The 19619-nt window shown below is 39.9% G+C and overlaps 1 protein-coding gene across 3 annotated transcripts in view; it reads right to left on the reverse strand.

Annotated features, from left to right (window-relative positions):
- Positions 1 to 19619, reverse strand: part of lrch1 (leucine-rich repeats and calponin homology (CH) domain containing 1) — a 91941-nt gene that overhangs the window by 36910 nt on the left and 35412 nt on the right. For all 3 annotated transcript variants that reach the window (XM_039600020.1, XM_039600021.1, XM_031746638.2), the window contains exons 2-6: positions 18486 to 18630; positions 11077 to 11203; positions 9233 to 9338; positions 4027 to 4163; positions 3440 to 3570 (exon numbers count right to left, since the gene is read on the reverse strand). In XM_039600020.1, coding sequence (XP_039455954.1) covers positions 3440 to 3570; positions 4027 to 4163; positions 9233 to 9338; positions 11077 to 11203; positions 18486 to 18630 — 646 coding nt within the window. The remainder of the gene's footprint in view (positions 1 to 3439; positions 3571 to 4026; positions 4164 to 9232; positions 9339 to 11076; positions 11204 to 18485; positions 18631 to 19619) is intronic.

A 19619-nucleotide genomic window follows, 5' to 3' on the forward strand; every position in this document is an offset into this window, starting at 1 on the left:
TGAGAACCGGATGAACCCAGAATCTCTGTTTTTTCCTTTTCTGGTTTAGAAACATCAGGACTAGCTCATCGCTTGATGTCAACTTCATTTTTTCCACATTGCATTTTTTCAAAAGATTAATTTTCTCACAAAAGAAAGTTCGAAACTGCGTGTAAAGGCCTTAACGCTAATTTGCGTAGCCAGGCAAAATGGAAAAAAAGAAAGAGAATATTTTCTGATGTGAGTCAGAAGGGTTGTGTTCTTTGTTCAATAACTTTGAAGAATTAGGAGAACTAATTAATTAATTAATTAATGATATATAGATAGATAGATATAGATATAGATAGATATATATATATATATATATATATATATATATATATAGATTATATATATATATATATATACACACATATATATAAAAACACCCAGCACGCCTCTGCCCTTATCCTTCAAGCTGGTCCTATCCTGGGAGCTTGAAGCGTTCCCAGGACTGCGCTCTTCTGGACAGAGATCTCAGATGTTGTTCCTGGGATCTGCTGGAGTCAGCTTGGGAGTCACCGCACCTAGTGCTCTGATTACCACGGGGACCACCGTTACCTTCATCCTCCACATCTTCTCAAGCTCTTCTCTGAGCCCTTGGTATTTCTCAAGCTTCTTGTGTTCCCTCTTCCTGATGTTGCTGTCATTCTGTATCGCTACATCGATCACTACGGCTGTCTTCCTCTGCTTGTCCACCACTACTATGTCCGGTTGGTTAGCCACCACCATTTTGCTCTTCTGTGTCTGCAAGTCCCACAGGATCTTAGCTTGGTCATTTTCGACCACCTTAAGAGGAGTGTCCCATTTTGACCTTGAGATCTCCAGGCCATACTCGGCACAGATGTTTCTGTATACTATGCTGGCCACTTGGTTATGGCGTTCTGTGTATGTTCTGCCTGATAGCATGCTGCACCCTGCTGTTATGTGCTGGACTGTCTCAGGGGCATCTTTACACAGCCTGCACCTGGGGTCTTGCCTGGTGTGATAGACCCCAGCCCCTATGGATCTTGTGCTCAGAGCTTGTTCCTGTGCTGCCATGAGTATTAGTGGCACTGTGCAAAAGATTTGTCTGTTTATAGGTGGTTAGCACTGCAGGGGTTTTGTTTGTTAGTTTGTATTCCTACCATTGTTTCATCTGTCTAATTTTTTCTTTTTACATTACTTCCTTTTTTTATTGCTATTCACTCTGTTTAGCTCACTTCTTTTTCTTTTCTTTGTATCACTTTGTGCAGTCCATCAACCCATTTCTCTGACTGCTTCAACAGTTCTTTCTTTTGTCCCTCAGATATGTGCAGTCCTTTTTTTTGTATGTCCTTACGAGGTGTCATCATTCAAGGATTGTAGTCTTTCATTCCTTTGTCTACTTAAATGTTTTCTTCCTGTATTCACTCCCCATTCCTTTATTCCTCAGTCACAGAGCACATCTCACACACCGGTTATGAGATTTTGGACAAACTTTTCAGTATGATGGCAGTCTGTCACTGCTACCCAGCCGGGAGCCGGAGGATGGATCAGTTTCAGCTGACTAATGGAGGATTTGGCTACAGGCTGAGAAACTGAGCAAGCTCAGATCACAGACAGTTTCTGTCTGCGTGTAATGTTGTTAAAACCAAACAAAATAATGGCCCTGGGGTGATGTAACGTGCTTCTGGCAACTATCTTGGCGGTCCAAAGCTAAAAACAAGTTACAGCATTCATAAATAACCTGAAAGTCACAAAAATTTGAAACAAATGTCTCAAATGTTTTCTCTGTTTGCTAGTTTTCTCAAATGTCCTAAACTTTTCTAGAAACAAATGATGGAGCTGGATGTGGATGCATCCTGCACACTGTAGCAATCAAATACTCAATAAAACGGAGTTTTTCCAGGACTGGAAATAGAGTTCAGATGTGAACCAAAAAAAAGAAAAAGCTTCAAAAGTTCATGATTTTACAACTGAGTCAAATTATAGCTTTATGCCATGTCAGTAGTTATATATAGCATACTTTCTCTTCGTCAGGTTAACAAAACTGAAAGAAACCTTTGTTCAGGTTAAAGGTACAGTCAGTCATTTCTTTGAGGCCACTTAATAAAAAAATGTTGTAATCATAAATATAAATTAATTAGTGTGTAATTTTTTCTTAGGACAAAATGATGCATTCTCATAAACTTAGTACACCAAAGGAGAAGAGAACTCGTAGGCAAGTTTTAATTTGTGTCAGCACCTTCAGACTCAAGATATAAAAGATCATACCTGTGTTTTACCAAAGAAGCAAAACCACGAAGGAAAGAGACATAGATCCAGATCAAAGCCCATCCTCTTCTTCCTAACCTTAAAGCTAAGAACAAGCTGGCTACACAACAATAGCTTTAAGATAACGTCACACCTACTAATGCCAGAGTCAAGTGTCCTAAAAATGACACTTTCGCTCTGATAAAGAGTTTTTATATTCTCACATCGTACAAGAGTTTATTCACTAAGCCTTGGAGTCCAACAATGTTAGCCTCACTTCAATGAAATTTTCACCAACACCATGCAACGCATACTGACAGAAAAGTTCAGGATATCCTCAAAAACTCACACCAATATCACTGTGATCACAGAGAAGTGAGCTTTACTGACTCATCGGACCCCTTTCACAAAGTTTTACAGCCTCCTGCATAGTAAATAGAAGCGGATACTTCCCACGCAGCATTGACAGCTGAGGTAAATTGCAGACTGAGCCTAATCAGATTAAAAGACTTCAGAGCAGATGAACAGTGGACAAATATTTAGTGGACACATATCAGTTTTTATTTATTTTTAAATGTATTTATTTTTTTGATTTATTGTTACATGTTGATATTATTCAAATATTATAAAATATAAAAAATGTCTTTTTTACACAATTAGTAGCAGAAACATACTGGCCAGCCGTGGCCACTATGGCTCTTTTGCTGACTAAAGCACGTTTGTCCTGCAGCAGCCACTGTAGCTAGGATTATACACTTTGGGAGGGGGAAGAAAACAATTAAGTCCCTGAATTCTTGCAGGTTACCTCCCGTGCTAATTTTGAAACCCATCATTTAGCTTTGAAACTAAAACCATCACCAGCTGCAGTATTATCATGCTACTTAGACAAGAAGCCAAACAGATGCAATTCTATCAGGGTGTCTTGGTTTTAGGTACTGGAACAATGAGGCAACACTGCCATCACAAGTCAAAATAGACTCAACATCCTGCTCTGTTATTTTCACCTAGAATACCATTACTGAAAAAACAGAACAAAAATTGCATTGCTACATAACCGCTAGCGATCCTATTCACTTTAATGATAAAGAATTGACATTTTGACACCAGAACATTGTTAAAGACGTACAGTCTAACTGCACTACAACAGCAGACGCTGATAATGAAGAGAAGATAATCCCCCCAGCTGTGTGATACCACGGTAACTGACCTGCCAGTGGTGGGCCTTGATAAGTTGATTCGCCCCATGACAGGCAGGTAGAGAGAGTCAGGCATCTTCTCGCTGCGACACGCCTCAATGCTCAGATACTTGAATATGTGAACTTTGCCCTTTATACAGATCTGAATAATGGGAGGAAAAAGGACTCAAATCAGCATCAAGTAAAAGTCCAGCTTTGCTTTGTTTTCAACGTCATTTCAGCCTTTATTCACAAAGACTGCTGAGTCACTTGTGTCTTTTTTTAGCTCTTGCAGCTGCTCGTGCTTAACATTTCCAAAAGCAGGTACATAGTTTTATACTACCTATTGCAATACTGCTGCTGTGATCATGATGATTGCCGTAATGGCCAGATAATAGCCCTATGCAGGAACATTAAGCTGAAATGATACATTTAAAATATGAATAATTTATTATGAATGTCTGTTTCTTATATTAGGATGGTATCTAAAAAAATAAAGTAGGTTTAATTTTCAGAGATGTACACCAAGAATTTATGTCGAATCATGACTCAGACACAAAGAATAGTGGAAGATATAAAGTACATTAAGACAAAAGTGTGTGTGTGTTTGTCTATGTACCTGTGCGGGTGGACTCTGCAGTGGATTGTTTTCTAACTGGAGAGACTGGAGCTGTTTCATCTTCCTGTAACACACTGGGATGGTGGACACTTTGTTACAGGAGAAATCAAACTTCACCAGGGGAAGATCAGCCAGGTCTGTAGGAAGACACAAACACACAAACATCAGGCAAACAGCTCTGGTTATCTGCTCCTTCAGAGCGAGCAGATTTGTTTTGATTTGGCTCATGTGATATACAATGCAACACATAACGGTGTTATATCTCAGCAGAAAACTTCAGGGTTATCGACCCTGTAGTGATTTTTCTTTTACTCAAAGCATGTTTGTTTTCCTTTTAGTTTATGTCCAACAATAACTCGAATGGAGACGCCCAGGAGCTTTAAAGTCTGACCCTTTTGGTTGATTTTTGCAGTGGACAACATTCAAAATTTGAGACAAACTGCACCTTTGAAATGCCAGCAAACTAATGGATTTAATCTTCCCGGGACTTTACCCCTGCTGTGAAAATGCTAATCACAATGTGCTGGATGAACTTTCACTCCCCGGAAAGTTCCAGAACATTAGTTTTTTTGGGGGGGAAATTAATGTTCCTGGAACAGCGAGTGGAAAATCACTTTTGGAGGACTTAGGCGCGTCTCAGTGTCTTCTGTTTTCATGTAATCCAGACTGACTCCATGGTGGTGAGATCTGTGGAGGTCGGATGATCTCTGCCAGAACACTTTGTGCTTTTCTTGTGTCTGAAGACAGCTTTTTATGGATTTTCTTGCTGCAGAATTAATTTTGGACTGCTTAGATGTCTCTCTGATGGCACCGATGAGAAAAACTGCATCAACCTGTGATTTTAACCAGGCTAAAATGAGTGAAATCTTGTTATTTTGAACCAGGAATTCTTAAAATAGATGCTAAAGAAGAAAATATTTGGGCAGGAATATTGAAAAAGTGTCATTTATTAAATATGAAATGGTCAGAGCAAGAGGCCCGCTCTCCTGCATCAGCTGCATAGACCATACCACCTGCCCAGGTAAGTCAGGTGTGGGACATGGGAAAAAAACATGCATTATCTAGTTTCCGCTGACATGCACACACTTCAGTGTTTTCCATAATACTACACTAAGAGGCTTCAGCACACACACAACTTGATTTTAAAATAGAACGATACCAGCAGTTTGTTTAGTGACAGTGAAAAAAAACCCCGCTGCTGATTTAGTTGATCTCAAGTAGACAACACACACTTACACTTTCACATGGGTAAAACCACCAACATGTTTCCCACCAGATAAAACAATGCAGCTGTTGTTGTTATTTTCAGACTAGGTTTGTAATTGTTAGCAGCCCAGAGTCAAACTGTTTCTCTTCATGTGAACTTTATTCCTCATTAAATCCAAAATAACCTGGAAAACCTGGAACGCCTCTCTTACACAGCGTTTTACTGGAGTGACTAAGCTGTAATCTAACAAAAGTGCCTGTTTTATGTTTAAAGAGTTATGTAGAGTCGATATACAAGCGTGCACACCTTCATACAGTACCCAATATGTTAACAAGTTAGATGAAGAGGTTGACCACACGCTTGATTACAGCTTTTAAACTAAACACAGTACATCTCTCTATGTATTTCTGTATTTCTTCCCACGGTGTTGGGTTTTAGACACTGGAACAGGGATATAACACTGCTACCATGAGATCCAACTGGACATAACACCATCTTTTTGCCCCCCCCTCCTCCTCTTATGGTGGTACTATAGACAGTATAAAAGATGAACGTAGCTTCTGTGGGCAGATAAATGAAGCCAATGCTGAGGTGCCTTAAACCTGCATGCCTTATTTGTATGGCACTAGATTGCAATAGCTGTGGTTGCAAAAACACTTCCAGTCCTATAGAAGTGTACAGGTAAAGGGATTTCTTTTTTGACTGCTGTAAACACTCTCCTGTTGAGTTTATGGGCATGGTCATTTATGCCCATAAACTCAACCTTAAAGCTAGCTTCCAAGTACCCAGCCTTAGTATAATAACAGGAACCTGGGAGACCTCGAAGCTCACTTCAACTGCACTCACAATGTTAGCTTTAACTGAGCTAATGTTATTTACCTCAGTTATTGAGGTCTTTGCTCCTAAATCTATGATTACTCAATTGAAAATGTAATTTTTTAGAAAGTGAGAATTGCAATGACTCCAAGAAAAGGGAACAAATACATTTTTCAAAATCTCAGATTGTTGCTTTGAGCATAGCATAGAAATGGAAAACAGAGAAACACAGAACACTTTTATCAAAAGATTAACACACATCTAACACTTACCCTGAAGTGCACTCAGACTACTAGCTTGCTAATGTTATTCAATGCCTGTTTTTTTCCAGCCTGCTTGTGTCTCCCTAATATTACGTGATTTGGAATTTATTACCAGAGTCACTGTAAGCTCATCTAAATTTTATAAAGACATTATATTTCTCACAGTGAAGCAGTTGATCTCTCTCTCTCTTTTCTAAGTCTTTGTGGTTATATAATTAACCTTTCTTTGAAACTCATTAGCTGAGGATAAACTGTGAAGGTTTTTAATGGTGCATTTACCTAGACTGGCAAACAGTCATGTACAAGAAATGTATAAACTTTCTGGACTCCTGGTCCACCAAAGGCATTGTTCTTATTTGCCTTCTTTCCCTGTGTAAGATGTCCAAAAGAAATTCTCTATGTGAGTGTATGTGTGTGTTTACAGATCCTCAGACGGATGTGTGGGTTTGTGGGCAGAAACCAATAGGGGAACCATATCCTGCAGACTGCTAATGATGCGTCGCTCAGGAACCCATCAATTTTGACAGCATGATCATTACAGAGTTTTTAGACAGTTTCTCATAATTAAAACCACGTGTAGGCGGTAATAATGTCAGCTAAGCACATGTGATGGTGTGAGCGGCGACACCAGAAAGCATTCCTCTGGTTACTGGATAAAAATATTCTCTATACTCGATTATATTATGCGTAAACATATGTTCCCTTATGCCTTGAGGTCACTCAGGACAAATGTGTAAATTTCATCTATAGTGCTCTAACAATTTTATTATAAAGCCATCTGACTTTAAAACCAAAAAAACAACAGTAGCAGGCCAATCATGACAGCAGGGGAGACGATTCATATAAAAGGTACAAACTACAAATTCTCTTTTCATTGGGTTCCCTTCATCTACTCGTAGGACTGGATTTAAAATCTGAGGTTCTCGATCTTGTGAGGAAATATAAACAAAATATACTAGGGTTCACAAAGTTTTTAACCTGCAACTATATACAAAAACTGGATATTCTGAATTATAGTTCACTTGCAAATTACTCCTAAATCTTTTTTAAAGGAACAATAAACAGAAAACTTTAAAAGAACTGAGACCTCAAGTTATCTAGCAGTCTGTTTACATTTGTTCAGATATGCACAGCATCGAATCTGACTGTTGCACACTGACTCACAGGTCAGGAGATCTGGGAACTGGGCTGATATGAACCATTTTCCTGGTCTTAGTGAACTGCGGCTGTCTGATGAGAAATCTGCAAAGTAGCTGTGCCTGAAATAAAACACGATAACTGGTGATTTACTTTAGATGTTACACTTTGGGCCTGAGTCACTCAGGCTAGAAACTAGATGGAGATTTCAGACATGGCTCGTAGTTCTTTTCACAAGGCAGGTTTTTTTAATAACTAAATAACTAAATTTTTAAAAGAGCATCCATGTTTTCTTCTTTCTGGGTTTGACATACTGTTGTACAAACTGTGTTGATCAATAGCTGCTAATAGCATTATTAGATGACTTGTTACTTATTGAGGTACAAACTTGCAGAAGCCTCCTCTGATGTCACTGGAAGGAATATGAAGTGCATAAAGGATTGACGAGACCAGTCTGCTCCATTGCTGCCTTGATGCATTGTGCTGCTAACCAAAGCTACTGCTGCTGCCATGATAATTCTGGCTTTAAAGATCATTTTTCCTACCAGCTCTGATCTTCTAGTTAGAGTCTGACTCTCTGACTTTATGCTATTGCCACCCTGAGCTTGGCAGACCTTTAAAAAGCCCTCAGCAGTCATGGTGGTCCTGTCTCAGGGACTCTCCAGAGCTGCACAAGTTCAACAGATATGAAATCAAAAACAACATCCCTCCCTTTGTCGGGGCTGCCGTCCAGTCTGCCTGGTTGAAGCCCCCCTCCCCCCACCACTGTGGTACTAAGCTTCTGAACCAGTTCAAAGCTCATCAATCAATCCAGGAGATGGTCATAAAGGTGAGGGGATGGGGATATGTAACGATTCAGGAAACTGGAGCAACAAATCCAAACCGACTGAATAAAGCGATTGGAGTTGCGGTTGTTTATCATTCTGATCAACTATCTGCTGGCCTGACTCCATGTCCCTACTCTGATTATCAGACTATCCACATGCTGGACAACTGACAATGAAGACAGAAACTGATGATTTGTTTTAATATCTTGACTATATTGACTACAAAACAGGAAAAAAAGATCAACAGACCCATCAATAACTAAAACAGCTATAAGCTCCAGTCCTAACTTTAAAAAAAATACTGTAGTCAGATTGTATTTGGATACTGATGCTGGCCTTACATGCAGATCCAGAGTTGTTCTGGTGTTTATAAATGGCTGCCCTCCATGTAAAAGCCAGTCTCTCTCCAGCCTATCAGTTAGTCAGACTGGGTGTTGTCTCACTAGATGAGCACCAGAGCTTTGTGGCTGTCGCTCATCTCTGTGTCACTGACTTATTTCAGACCTTTTGGGCTGGAGGTCGCTCCTCGGTCACACTGAGGGTTAAGTATATTTTTAGGCCCAAGGATGGGTGTGGCAGTGCACGCAGAGGACTCTGTGGTCTCAGATGCACCTCCCAGTCTTGCATATGGAAGAGATTATTCCATTTCTGAGTTTCACTCTAAATGAGACTCGACTTTCCGATCCTCGAGTCACAGCATGGAGTGCACAATAGGCTTCTGTAAGGTGCAGAGGTAAGGTGGGATCAAAAGAAAAGTGAAATTATAAGGCTTAAACACTGCCTAAAGGGAACATAAATCACCTTAATTACACACCTAAAGTCAACACAAAGATTTCCAACCAAAATTCACCAGTCTTTAGGACACAGAGAGCTGAAAGCCTTTACTTTCTGAAAGTCATCAAGAAAGACAGGACACTGCAATTTGCTTTATACTGGGGGGGAAAAAAGGCACTCACCTTCTGGCAGGACACAGAGAAGGTTTCGGCGCACGTTTAGCTCGCGCAGAGCTTTGAGTCTGCCGATGTGACGAGGAAGAGCTGTGATCTCGTTGCAGCTGATGTCCTGTAGAGGACAAAAACAGAAACGAGGGGAGTGAGCGGTTAATATTTATGATTAGTAATTGTTTGAAATGCTGTCGGCAGCACGGGAGCACACATCAGAGCTGAGCAGATGGTGCAAAGTCGAGCTGCGTTTCATGCTGAGAGGACACTGCTGGAAAGTTAATAAGCAATAAGACTTTAAAACCATATCACACACATAAACAGAGTCCAGGTATAAAGAAGAGGTGAGAGCAGTGATGTAGTTGCCTGAGCACAAAGAATTAAACTCATACTGACAAGAAGTGAAACAACAGTAAGCAATGGGAAGCTTCCAGGTTCTCAGTTATCTCAGATTAGTTTGAGTAGCCAGTAGCTGCTTTTAGCTGAAGTGAAGGATACTCCTGACTGACATATGAAGGAGTGGGAATAAATTAGAAGAGACAATGTGCGATGAGCTAATCACTTTATATGTGGGCGGGGCTTTAGTTTAGAGTCAGGCTTGGCTCACGACACTTTAGCTTATTTCATTTTCACCCTAAAAAGACTGAAAGTGATGATGTGCCCCGATTGTCCTGCTGCTGACCAGAACTAGACCGTTTTCAGCTAACGGGCCAGGATGAGGACTCTGTCATTCTCATTATCCCTGCACGGGAGTGCTAACAACCAATGTGATTGTTTTGCCTGCCAGCAATATTCCATGTAAAGAGCTAAAACAGCATCATTGTGGCATACTGACTCTCCTCTGAAATAAAACGGACAATGTAATGGGTCACGAAAATATCTTCCTCATCACAATGCTAACACTATAGGCAGCAATCTGCCAGTGCTGCCATCTGATGTTTCCTTGTTTTCACAGCTCTGTCAGTCCTTATAAAAATTCACTCTGTTCACAAGTTTGACCCAATCAGATCAGGTCGGTCAGCATCACGCACATTGTGAATGAGCTAATCACAGTACACCACCACCACCACCACCACCACCACCGGATAAAGTGAAATATCCTGCAGATCACTTTCAGTTGTATATATTATACAGCACTTTATTGTGAGACTTGTTTGATTTAGAATAAGAGATGCTGTTGTGGATGAAAAAGTAAAAAATAAATGTCTTATTATGAGTTTAAGAAGAAAATTCCATTTCATTTCTTCTGCTTATCCAAGGCAGGGTCCTGGGAGCAGCACTCTAAGCAGAGAAGCCAAAACCTCCCTCTCTCCAGCTTATCAGCATTCCCGCCCCAGGGCCTCAACCTAGGAGGCATCCTAGTCAGATCCATGAACCACGTCAGCTGGCTTGTTTTGATGTGTGGAGTAGCGACTCTACTCTGAGCCCCTCCCGGACCCTGACCCTGAGTGGGCACTACACTGTTTTCTAGCAGAGGACCAGCTGAGTAAAAAATCTATTAAAATATTTTTGATTAACTTTCTTACAAAGGAAATCAGAATCAACGATCTGATCTGATTTGTATCTTTTTTCAGAAAAAAAGATAAAAATCTAAAATCAGAATTAGCCAAGGAAATATAAAAAGAGAGTGACGACGTATGTCCCTAAATTTCATGTGACACATAAAGCTTACTGAAGAAGGGCTAAAAAAATAAGCCATAAATCTTCTCCAGACTGGGATAAAAGCAGTGAGCAGCACAACTGGGGCATAAGATATTCACATACAGACAAAGAAACACAAAAATAGAAATATTATTACTCACTCCTGAGTGGCACAGGAATAAACCAACACAGTGACACAAGTGGTAAAACAGCCTTACCAGCTCCATGAGGCTCTGCAGTTGTCCAATGGTCTCGGGCAGGCTGACCAGCTTGTTGTTGCTGGCGTTGAGGACTCTCAGAGGTAAACCGCACAGGCAGGCCGGCAGGGAGCCCAGCTGGTTACGACTGCAAACACAAACATCATTTAGTCGAGGGGATCACTCGTGCTCATGTGGTTTTTTTCTTACACCACTTAGTACCTTTAAAGAGCTTTAAAATTAAAAACAGAAAAAAACACGGTAAAAGCCATTTGGACTACAGGTGCACTATAAGCTGATAAGCTGATCATGACGCAATTATAACTTTGTTTCTAAATATTTATGTTCCACACGGCCCAGTGGGATGTGACTGAAAGGGAGAAGAGCTAAGCCCTACATGAATATTTTACCACAAAATCATTCAACGCGTTATTAAGATTACAGTTGGAGAGTTAACGATGAATGCAGGGAAGAATTTCCCCAGGAAATCCCAAAAAATACTACAGATGTCGCTCCTCCTTTTGAAGCTGTCCTTCATTAGTCTCACAAACACACACACACACACACACACACACACACACACACACACACAACCACGCACACATTTTCACCACAAGACTGCGAAACCCCGTCTGACTCGGGTTCTGAAAATAACCTTCAGGAAACATACAGTATAAATGAGTTTATGCAGCTGTCCCCACACATACTCCGACACTGAAGAAAAAAATGTTACACTTTAATACAATGATGTTGCAAAAGCTCCAGAGGTGGAACAGCCTGACATCCTCTCTTGCAGACTGGGTGTGGTACAAGTAGCTACAGTATATTTTAATGGAACAGGTTAATTACACAAACAACTCTTAATTCAAATATGTATAGTATGTAATAGTATATCAGAGCACATCTCAGTAATGAAACAGATTCCCAATAATAATTCAAACACACTAATTCCACCCACCCAGAAATAAGATCCACACTCTTTGAAGATACTCTTAAATATCTAGAGATCTGCTAGTCGCTCTGTGTAGCTACATGTTGGCGCAGTAGTGCTCTGAGCTACCCTTACTGTCCACCCCTAGGTCCACCCTTACTGCTTTTATAGGAATTAAGAGGTTAAGCAGCAGCCAGGTGATGATCAAATAGACTTGACTCATCAGCACCTTTCAGGACCTCTATAAAAGCAGAAACGCTAGCAGTTTGCTGGTCTGGAGCCTTCATGTGTGCATTAACAACATGTCACAATCGTCCCATGAGTGGATGTTCCAGCAAATTCACCCCAAGGTCAGACAATGCAATTTTCAGAGAAACAAAACCCCAAAAGCTACATCTCAGACTCTACAGGCCTCAGTTAGCATGTTAAATGTTAAAGTTCATGACAGCATACTTAGACAAAGCCTCTCCTCTCTCTCTAAATAAAACAAACAAACAAACAAAAAGAAAAACATGGCAGCACAGCTAGCTTCACAAAGTTGCATTAGAACAAACCACAAAACCTCTGTAACAATGTCCTTTGGACAGACAGGACAAAAGTCAAATGAGATGCTTGGCCACAATGCACAGTGTCACTTTTGCCAAAAATCAAACACAGCATAGTAGCATAAATAGCTTATGCCAACTGTCTAGCACGGTGGTGGTGGCATGATGATTTGGGCTTGTTTTGCATCCACAGGATCTGGACACCTCGCAGTCATTGCACTGATCATGAACTGATCTTTATACTAAATTATTCTGCAGTCAAATGTGAGGCCATCTGTCTAACAGCAAAAAATGGGTTGTGCAAAAAGAAAATGATCTCAAATACACCAGATAACCAAACCTACCACGGAATGTTTGAAAAAGGAAAGAACTGTTGCCACGGCCTACAAAGGAAAATACTTTGGCAGAATCTTAAAGGAGCTGTTTGCAACCTAAACGTAAAGTAATAGTGGGCAACTATGTGAGACACAAAAAATGATTACTTTAAGTTATTTAAGGAGCTTGGAAAGAAAAGAGACTGGACTTCTTGAAATTTCTTGAAGGCGTTTCACCTTTCATCCAAGAAGCTGCTTCAGTTCCTAAAACTTTAATTGCTTTTAGTTACTGCTTCTAAAGGAGCATCTACGGGTCCTGAATAATATGGTGTACCTAGCTTTTTATAGGATTGTAAAACATCCAGTGAAACTTGTTTTTCACATGTAAATGTGTAACACAATGAACAGGGCTATATTATACTGTTTAGAATGTTTAAATTAATTAAACGACGAATTCCATGCAATGTGGCAGATGCACATCATCAGCTATATTTTCCCTTTAATTTCACATAAACTCAAGACCGGATAAAACCAGATATTTTTCCCTGTAACTAGGACAACAGAAGAAAAGCACCACTAGCAGGACTGTTCTCCTTTTACATGTTGTAAACATTGTGAGGAAAGAGGGCACACAAAATATTTGCAGCTGTGTGGTCCATATTTGGGATTTGTTTTCAACACCCTAGCAAAGTCAATCTTTTTGAATGCATATTTGTGGTCTGGACTAACGACACTCAAAATAATCACAATGTAGTTTAATGTTATGTTTTACAAAAACTGACATTTTCAAATTTTAGGTGGGAAAAAAATACATAATCACAAACAAGTCTTACTTTTTGAAACATACTAACAAGCTCGTTGTGTTGTAAAAATTAAAAGCATTTATGAGTAAACAAAAGTTAACTCTCACAGAGGTCCGTGTTTCAGATGTGCCAGCGAGCTGCTGGACTTTAAAGACACTAAAAATATCCTGGAGAGGAAGCGGAGTCTCCGTCCTATTCGTCTGTGTGTGTATTAAAGCCTAAATGTGATGTTACACTTCCTTTCTGCAACCAAGACTTGCTCCAGTGTTTAAAAATATTCAACACAGACATACTTCTGGTACTTCAGTCTTTGCAAGCATGGGCTCATGCAGTCTGGTTGTTTACTGAGCAGATCAACATTCAAATCATATTCAGTTCATTTTTTATTACATTAAGTTACTAATGTACTCAGTGACAGCACAATGACTGGCAAAGCAGCACAATGTTCCAGACTGCTACTAATGGGCTTTTCCAAGAATTTTTAATTTAAAGTCGTAGCTTTACAAAGGCTGCACTGGAGCAACGGCAAAAAAAAGAAAGAAAAGAAAACAAAGTAAGAATAAAAGTTACATTTAAAAAAATCAAACTGTATTCACAGTCTCTTTGTAATGTTGTGCATTGTACTGGGAGACATACACCCAAAAAAACAACAAGATGATGATGGGAGAGGGTGGGGGAGTGTGACAGCATGGGAAAAGTGTGGTTTAAGAAAACTGTTTTCTTCCAATTCTTTCAGGATGATGTCAAGTTGCAGGAGCTTCAAAACAAAGCACAAAGCTTTCAAACTTACACAACACACCTGAAAACAGCTTGTTTTCTGCACCTGAGGTAATGTGTGAGGGGGGGTTGAAGTGCCTGGAATGTTAAGACTGCATTGCAGGAGGCAGAGAGCTGGTGTTTTAAGTCACCACCACCTCTGTTCCATGATGAACTCACTTGTTGCCTCAGGTGACCTCAGTAGGTCACATGATAGGCTGGGGAAAGGTAAAATGTCTATGACAAAATTATCTCTGAAAATCTGTGAGACACTTTTCGACTTATCTCTGTTGCGCAACTTCCTGTCAGAGGAGTGGTACAGTGGAGCAGGGCTGTTACGTTACCACAAAGAAATGTCCCCATGCTACACTGTGATGAAGACAAAACTTTGGTTCATTTAATGTTACATTGTTATAGAAGAACAGAGATAAGATAAAAAATGGTTACTGTGGGTTTTGACATTGATAACAATATAAAAGCTGTAAGGTATGGTCTATTTGAGGAACAAATGTGTGACGATTATTCTGGTTAATTATGTGCATCCGGAAAACAAGAGCTAAAGTCGTTATTGAACAAAGAATGATTCATAGTGAGGTTGTTTTTAAAAACATTGTCGCTGATCTGAGGAGGACGAAAACAACTGGACAACCTTCCCTGGAATCTTTTATGTATATGATTGTGAATGGACTTTGATGCATGCTTTGTATGTGTTTTGATGTAAACTGCCATGTATTTTGTCAATAAAAGGCATTTAAAAAAAGAAAGAAAGGAAAAAAAGAACGTCTCACAGCCGTTTCAACCTTATGCCATGCTCCAGATACCTCGGAACTTGGGAGTGTTGTTAAGGCTGGGTATCGATTTCTATACTCCATTTGATTCCGATCCACAAGGTCCCGATTTGATTCAATTTTGACTCAGACAGTCAGAAATATTATAATTCTGATCATTTATCAGTACGTAGCCATATTTTTATATCTATGTATAAAAACAAAGCTGACACTTGTGAGACTTCATCAGAGGTGTAAGCATCACGGCAGACGCCTTTGTGTCAAAGTAACTGAGGATAAAACACAGAAAAACATGAAGGAGATTTTTCTTTCCTTGCTTTTTATAGCAGATAACCTTAAAAATATTCTGCAGTAGATCAAAAACTGAAGAAAACCATGACTCAACATATTAACATTACCTGATGCTGTTGACGTGAAACAGAGCAAAGTTACAGAGGTTTTATTAGAGATACAGCTAAGTGTTTCGCTTTTGGCATAAGTTTAAAAAGTTTATATGTCTTCGGTATTGAACAGCAGAAATTAGGCTTTCTTGTTAGAGCTCATTTAAAAAAAACAAAACAAAACAAAAATAATGACCAACAGCACTGTACACAATGGTAGACCGGTGCGTGATATAGCACATAATCCAGAAAACAGAGATTTGAGATGGGAAACTGTTCTTGATGTACACTGAGAGGAAGTGTGATTTTATCACAGTTAAAGCAAAACAGCAAAAGTATATAGAATTAATAAGAAAAGATAAGATAAGATAAGATAAGATAAGATAAGATAAGATAAGATAAGATAATTCTTTATTGTCATTGCACAGTCATACATAGTACAATAGTACAATGAAATTGGAAAACTGTCCTACGTCGGCACTACATATAACACAACACGACACGACACATCACAATGCAACACAAACAACACAACACAGTATATTAACTTAGTAAATAAAAAAAGAAGAATAAGTGTATGTGTATTGCACACTGTTATTATTGCCCATTAATTATTATTGCACCTTGTATATAAATATTATTATTGTTATTGTTTTAAACATTGTTTCCTCCCCCCTAAAAAAAGTCCAGGGAGATAGCCAGTCAGGTCAGCTATTTGCATTGATCAGGGCTATTGCCCTGTTGTAAAAGCTGTCCTTGAGTCTGTTTGTTCGGGACCTCAGCAGCCTGAACCTCCTGCCAGACGGCAGCAGCTTAAACACCCGGTGTCCTGGGTGTGTACAGTCCCGTAGGATGCTGCGTGCCCTCTTGAGACAGCGAGTGCTGTACAGGTCCTTCAGGGAGGGAAGAGGATGTCCAATGATTTTTTGGGCCATATTGATGACCCTCTGGAGTGCCTTTCTGTGTGCTGCGGTGCAGCTGGAGAACGATGAAGTGATGAAGTTTATCAAACGTGATGCATATCTTTAATCTTCTTTTGCTGCTGGTTCAGTGCCATCATCTTGGATTGTTAATTCAGGGTTGCTGGGCCTGCTCTGACTTTTCGAGTGGGAGATCTGAGTTGATAGGGTGTTCTAGATTACAATTCTGACTGGGAACTTGGAAAATTTCCAATTTACACCTCGTTAAGGAATGCACCATTAACCCCTGGTGATGGTAATGAACGCACATTTTTCCCCCCACACCACACCTTCGCCCACGTGACGACTCATATGACAGAGGTCATATGAGTCAATGGCCCGCAGGAACATATCCAAAAGGGACAATCAACCATTAGTATTGAAATACCTGGGACACCAATTTGTTTTTGTCGCTGAAGAAGCCTCTTGGATGACAGGGGAAACTTTACAAACCTAAAGATGTCCAGTTGCCTCCTTGTGTCCAAGCTTTCAAGGCTACCATGACCTAGAAGACTGAGAACCTGCTAGTTTATTTGACTGACACCTTTTTTCTCCTACCCTGCACAAACCAAACCAATGGAGAGAGGTGGGAACTAGAGTGTCTTCAAAAAAAAAAAAAAAAAAAACACTTAAACTTTGAGATGTAGAGTCTCAAAATATTTCAGGCCACCTTCACTTGCAGACTAAGAGTGTGACAGATATGATACAATGAAGAGAGTGGGGAAACCTTGACCTTTAAAGGCAGAGTACAGCACAGTGTGTGAAGATCAACATGAGCCGAGTGTGTCAAAGCTTTACAGTTAACTAACAGTTCACTGAACACCAGCTGTGTGGGATGACACTTGGCAAAATTATCACCCCGCAGCATTGTTGGCACATCACACAAACACGGACACACACACATACACACACCTGCATTGACCCCAGGCAGCAGTACAACAGCTCAGATGGGCCGAACACTGAAAGCGCTACCACCCAAAGCCGACACACAATAGCAGAGTCTGCCCACATTAAAGGACAATAACACTGCTTTATTTATGCTCTGTCACTCTCATTCAGTCTGATGCTGTGTTCAGAGTGTGCAGCCTCAAATGTGACAGGAGCCACACGCACACACAGGTCCTTCTGTCTTTGTGAGGACACTGATGTAATGTGTTACCAACTGCTTCTCTTTAGTCGTCACAACTAATTACAACACCCTAACCCCTAAGGACAAGGTTATGGTCTCTCAGAACTAGTTTTTCCACGTATTGTGCAAGACGCACAGAATTGTACAACTGTGCACTCGTTTTTTCTCTTTTTTTGTCAAATTCTCATGAGGGTAGAAGAAGCAGAATAAAAAGACAAAATCAAACTGATCTCAAACCATGTACATCTGTCAAATGGCTTCACCCACAATGACAAACAGTAAGAAAGAAATGCACAATGTTCTTACCTTCACACAGCATTAAGCGCATCTGAATATCATATAAAGATCTTGATCTGACCAGCAGAGGCACTACTGAGTATAAACAGCACGCTCCTGCTGTGGCCCCCTCTTTGCCAATATAAAGAATTCTGGATGTAATTTTTACATAACTTAAAACACTATACACTGTATATTTATTGTATTTTAGTGTATGAGAGAACCACAGTATCAGGAGCCTTTTAGAAATCAAAGCATGCAGCTCAACAGTTGTGATACAGCATCAGTGAGTGTAAAACTCCATCTGTCTGAAGAAAGTATTTAAAATATGCTAAAATTATACAACATCACATTATTCTACTGCATTTATGCAAAAACACAGAGTGTTGTTTAATGTCTAGTTAATGGGAATCAAAATGTACTGCTTCCCTGATGTTCATAAAATCTCCATCATTTTTGAAACACTGGTTTCATTCCCTCAGTCAATGCTGCAGAAAATGTTCCCATATCGTAAAACAGCAGTGACACCAAGTGTGTCGATGTGTGTACCTGAGGTTTAAGGAGGTGAGCGACTGCAGGCTGATGATGCTGTCTGGGATGGACCTGATGCAGTTGTGGTACAAGTTTAGTGTTTCCAAGGCAACCAGATGGCATACCTCTGAGGGGACGTCGGTTAGTCGGTTTTTTGATAGGTCTGCAATGGAAACAGAGAAAAACGACATTTAGAACAATTAAAGGGCACATTATAATAATAAAAGATGCAAAGGTAGCAATTTGAAACTTTAAAAAAACAAAAAAACAAACTTGACATCTGGTGTGTTAATTGTAATGAAAATCTAAAATAAGTTGGAAGACAGGTAGCACCACAGACTCATATAAAGGTCTGAAAATGAATCCAATATGTCTCTTTTCTTATGTAAAAATCAGAGGAGTGGCTCTTTAAACAGTCTGACTGTACGGAAGTCTGAGAAAATAGTTCACCTCCTCCATAAACTCAGTAAGCATATTCCAAGTTGCTAGTTTGAATTGGTTTTGAGTTCGGCCCCGAGTACAACAGATGGTGATGCCATGTTTTAAGACAGTGACTTGAGGTTCTTAGTCAGTTCCTCCCTAAATTTGTTGTGTCTAGTTTCAAAGGGCCAAGACTGTGATAGCCCAAACAGTCCACAAATCAATGGGTGACCTCATGGTGCCTCCATCAATTTTTTTTTTTATACACAGCAGTTTTCACTAAAAATATGGTAACCTGATTTAACATATACATAACTCATACAGTCCTCAATTTTGATTAAATGTGATGACTTATTTGATGACAGAAGGATAACCCGGGCTGTGTTTCATTTGCTGTTGGTGTTACAGTCTCTGTAAAACATTGCTAATAAGATATTTCAGTACGATATAAAACTTTGTGAGCACTCTCATCGGAGGTAGGCCTACAACAATTTGCTGTAATGCACTATACACCTATTTGCCAGTTTATTACACACCCAACAATAACACATGCATTAAGATTTGTTGCTCCATGTATTGTATAACATGCAGATTTTGGAGTAAATTCTCTCTTTCCTTGTAACATGGAGCACCACAGACACACCAGCAGAGGACCTTGAATCTGAGGTACGACTGACGTCAGACTCAAGGAAGTCAGCATTTGACATGAGGACTCAGGTCAGCTGCTCAAGC

This window comes from Oreochromis aureus, linkage group 16 (assembly GCF_013358895.1).
Source record: "Oreochromis aureus strain Israel breed Guangdong linkage group 16, ZZ_aureus, whole genome shotgun sequence".
NCBI lineage: Eukaryota > Metazoa > Chordata > Actinopteri > Cichliformes > Cichlidae > Oreochromis > Oreochromis aureus.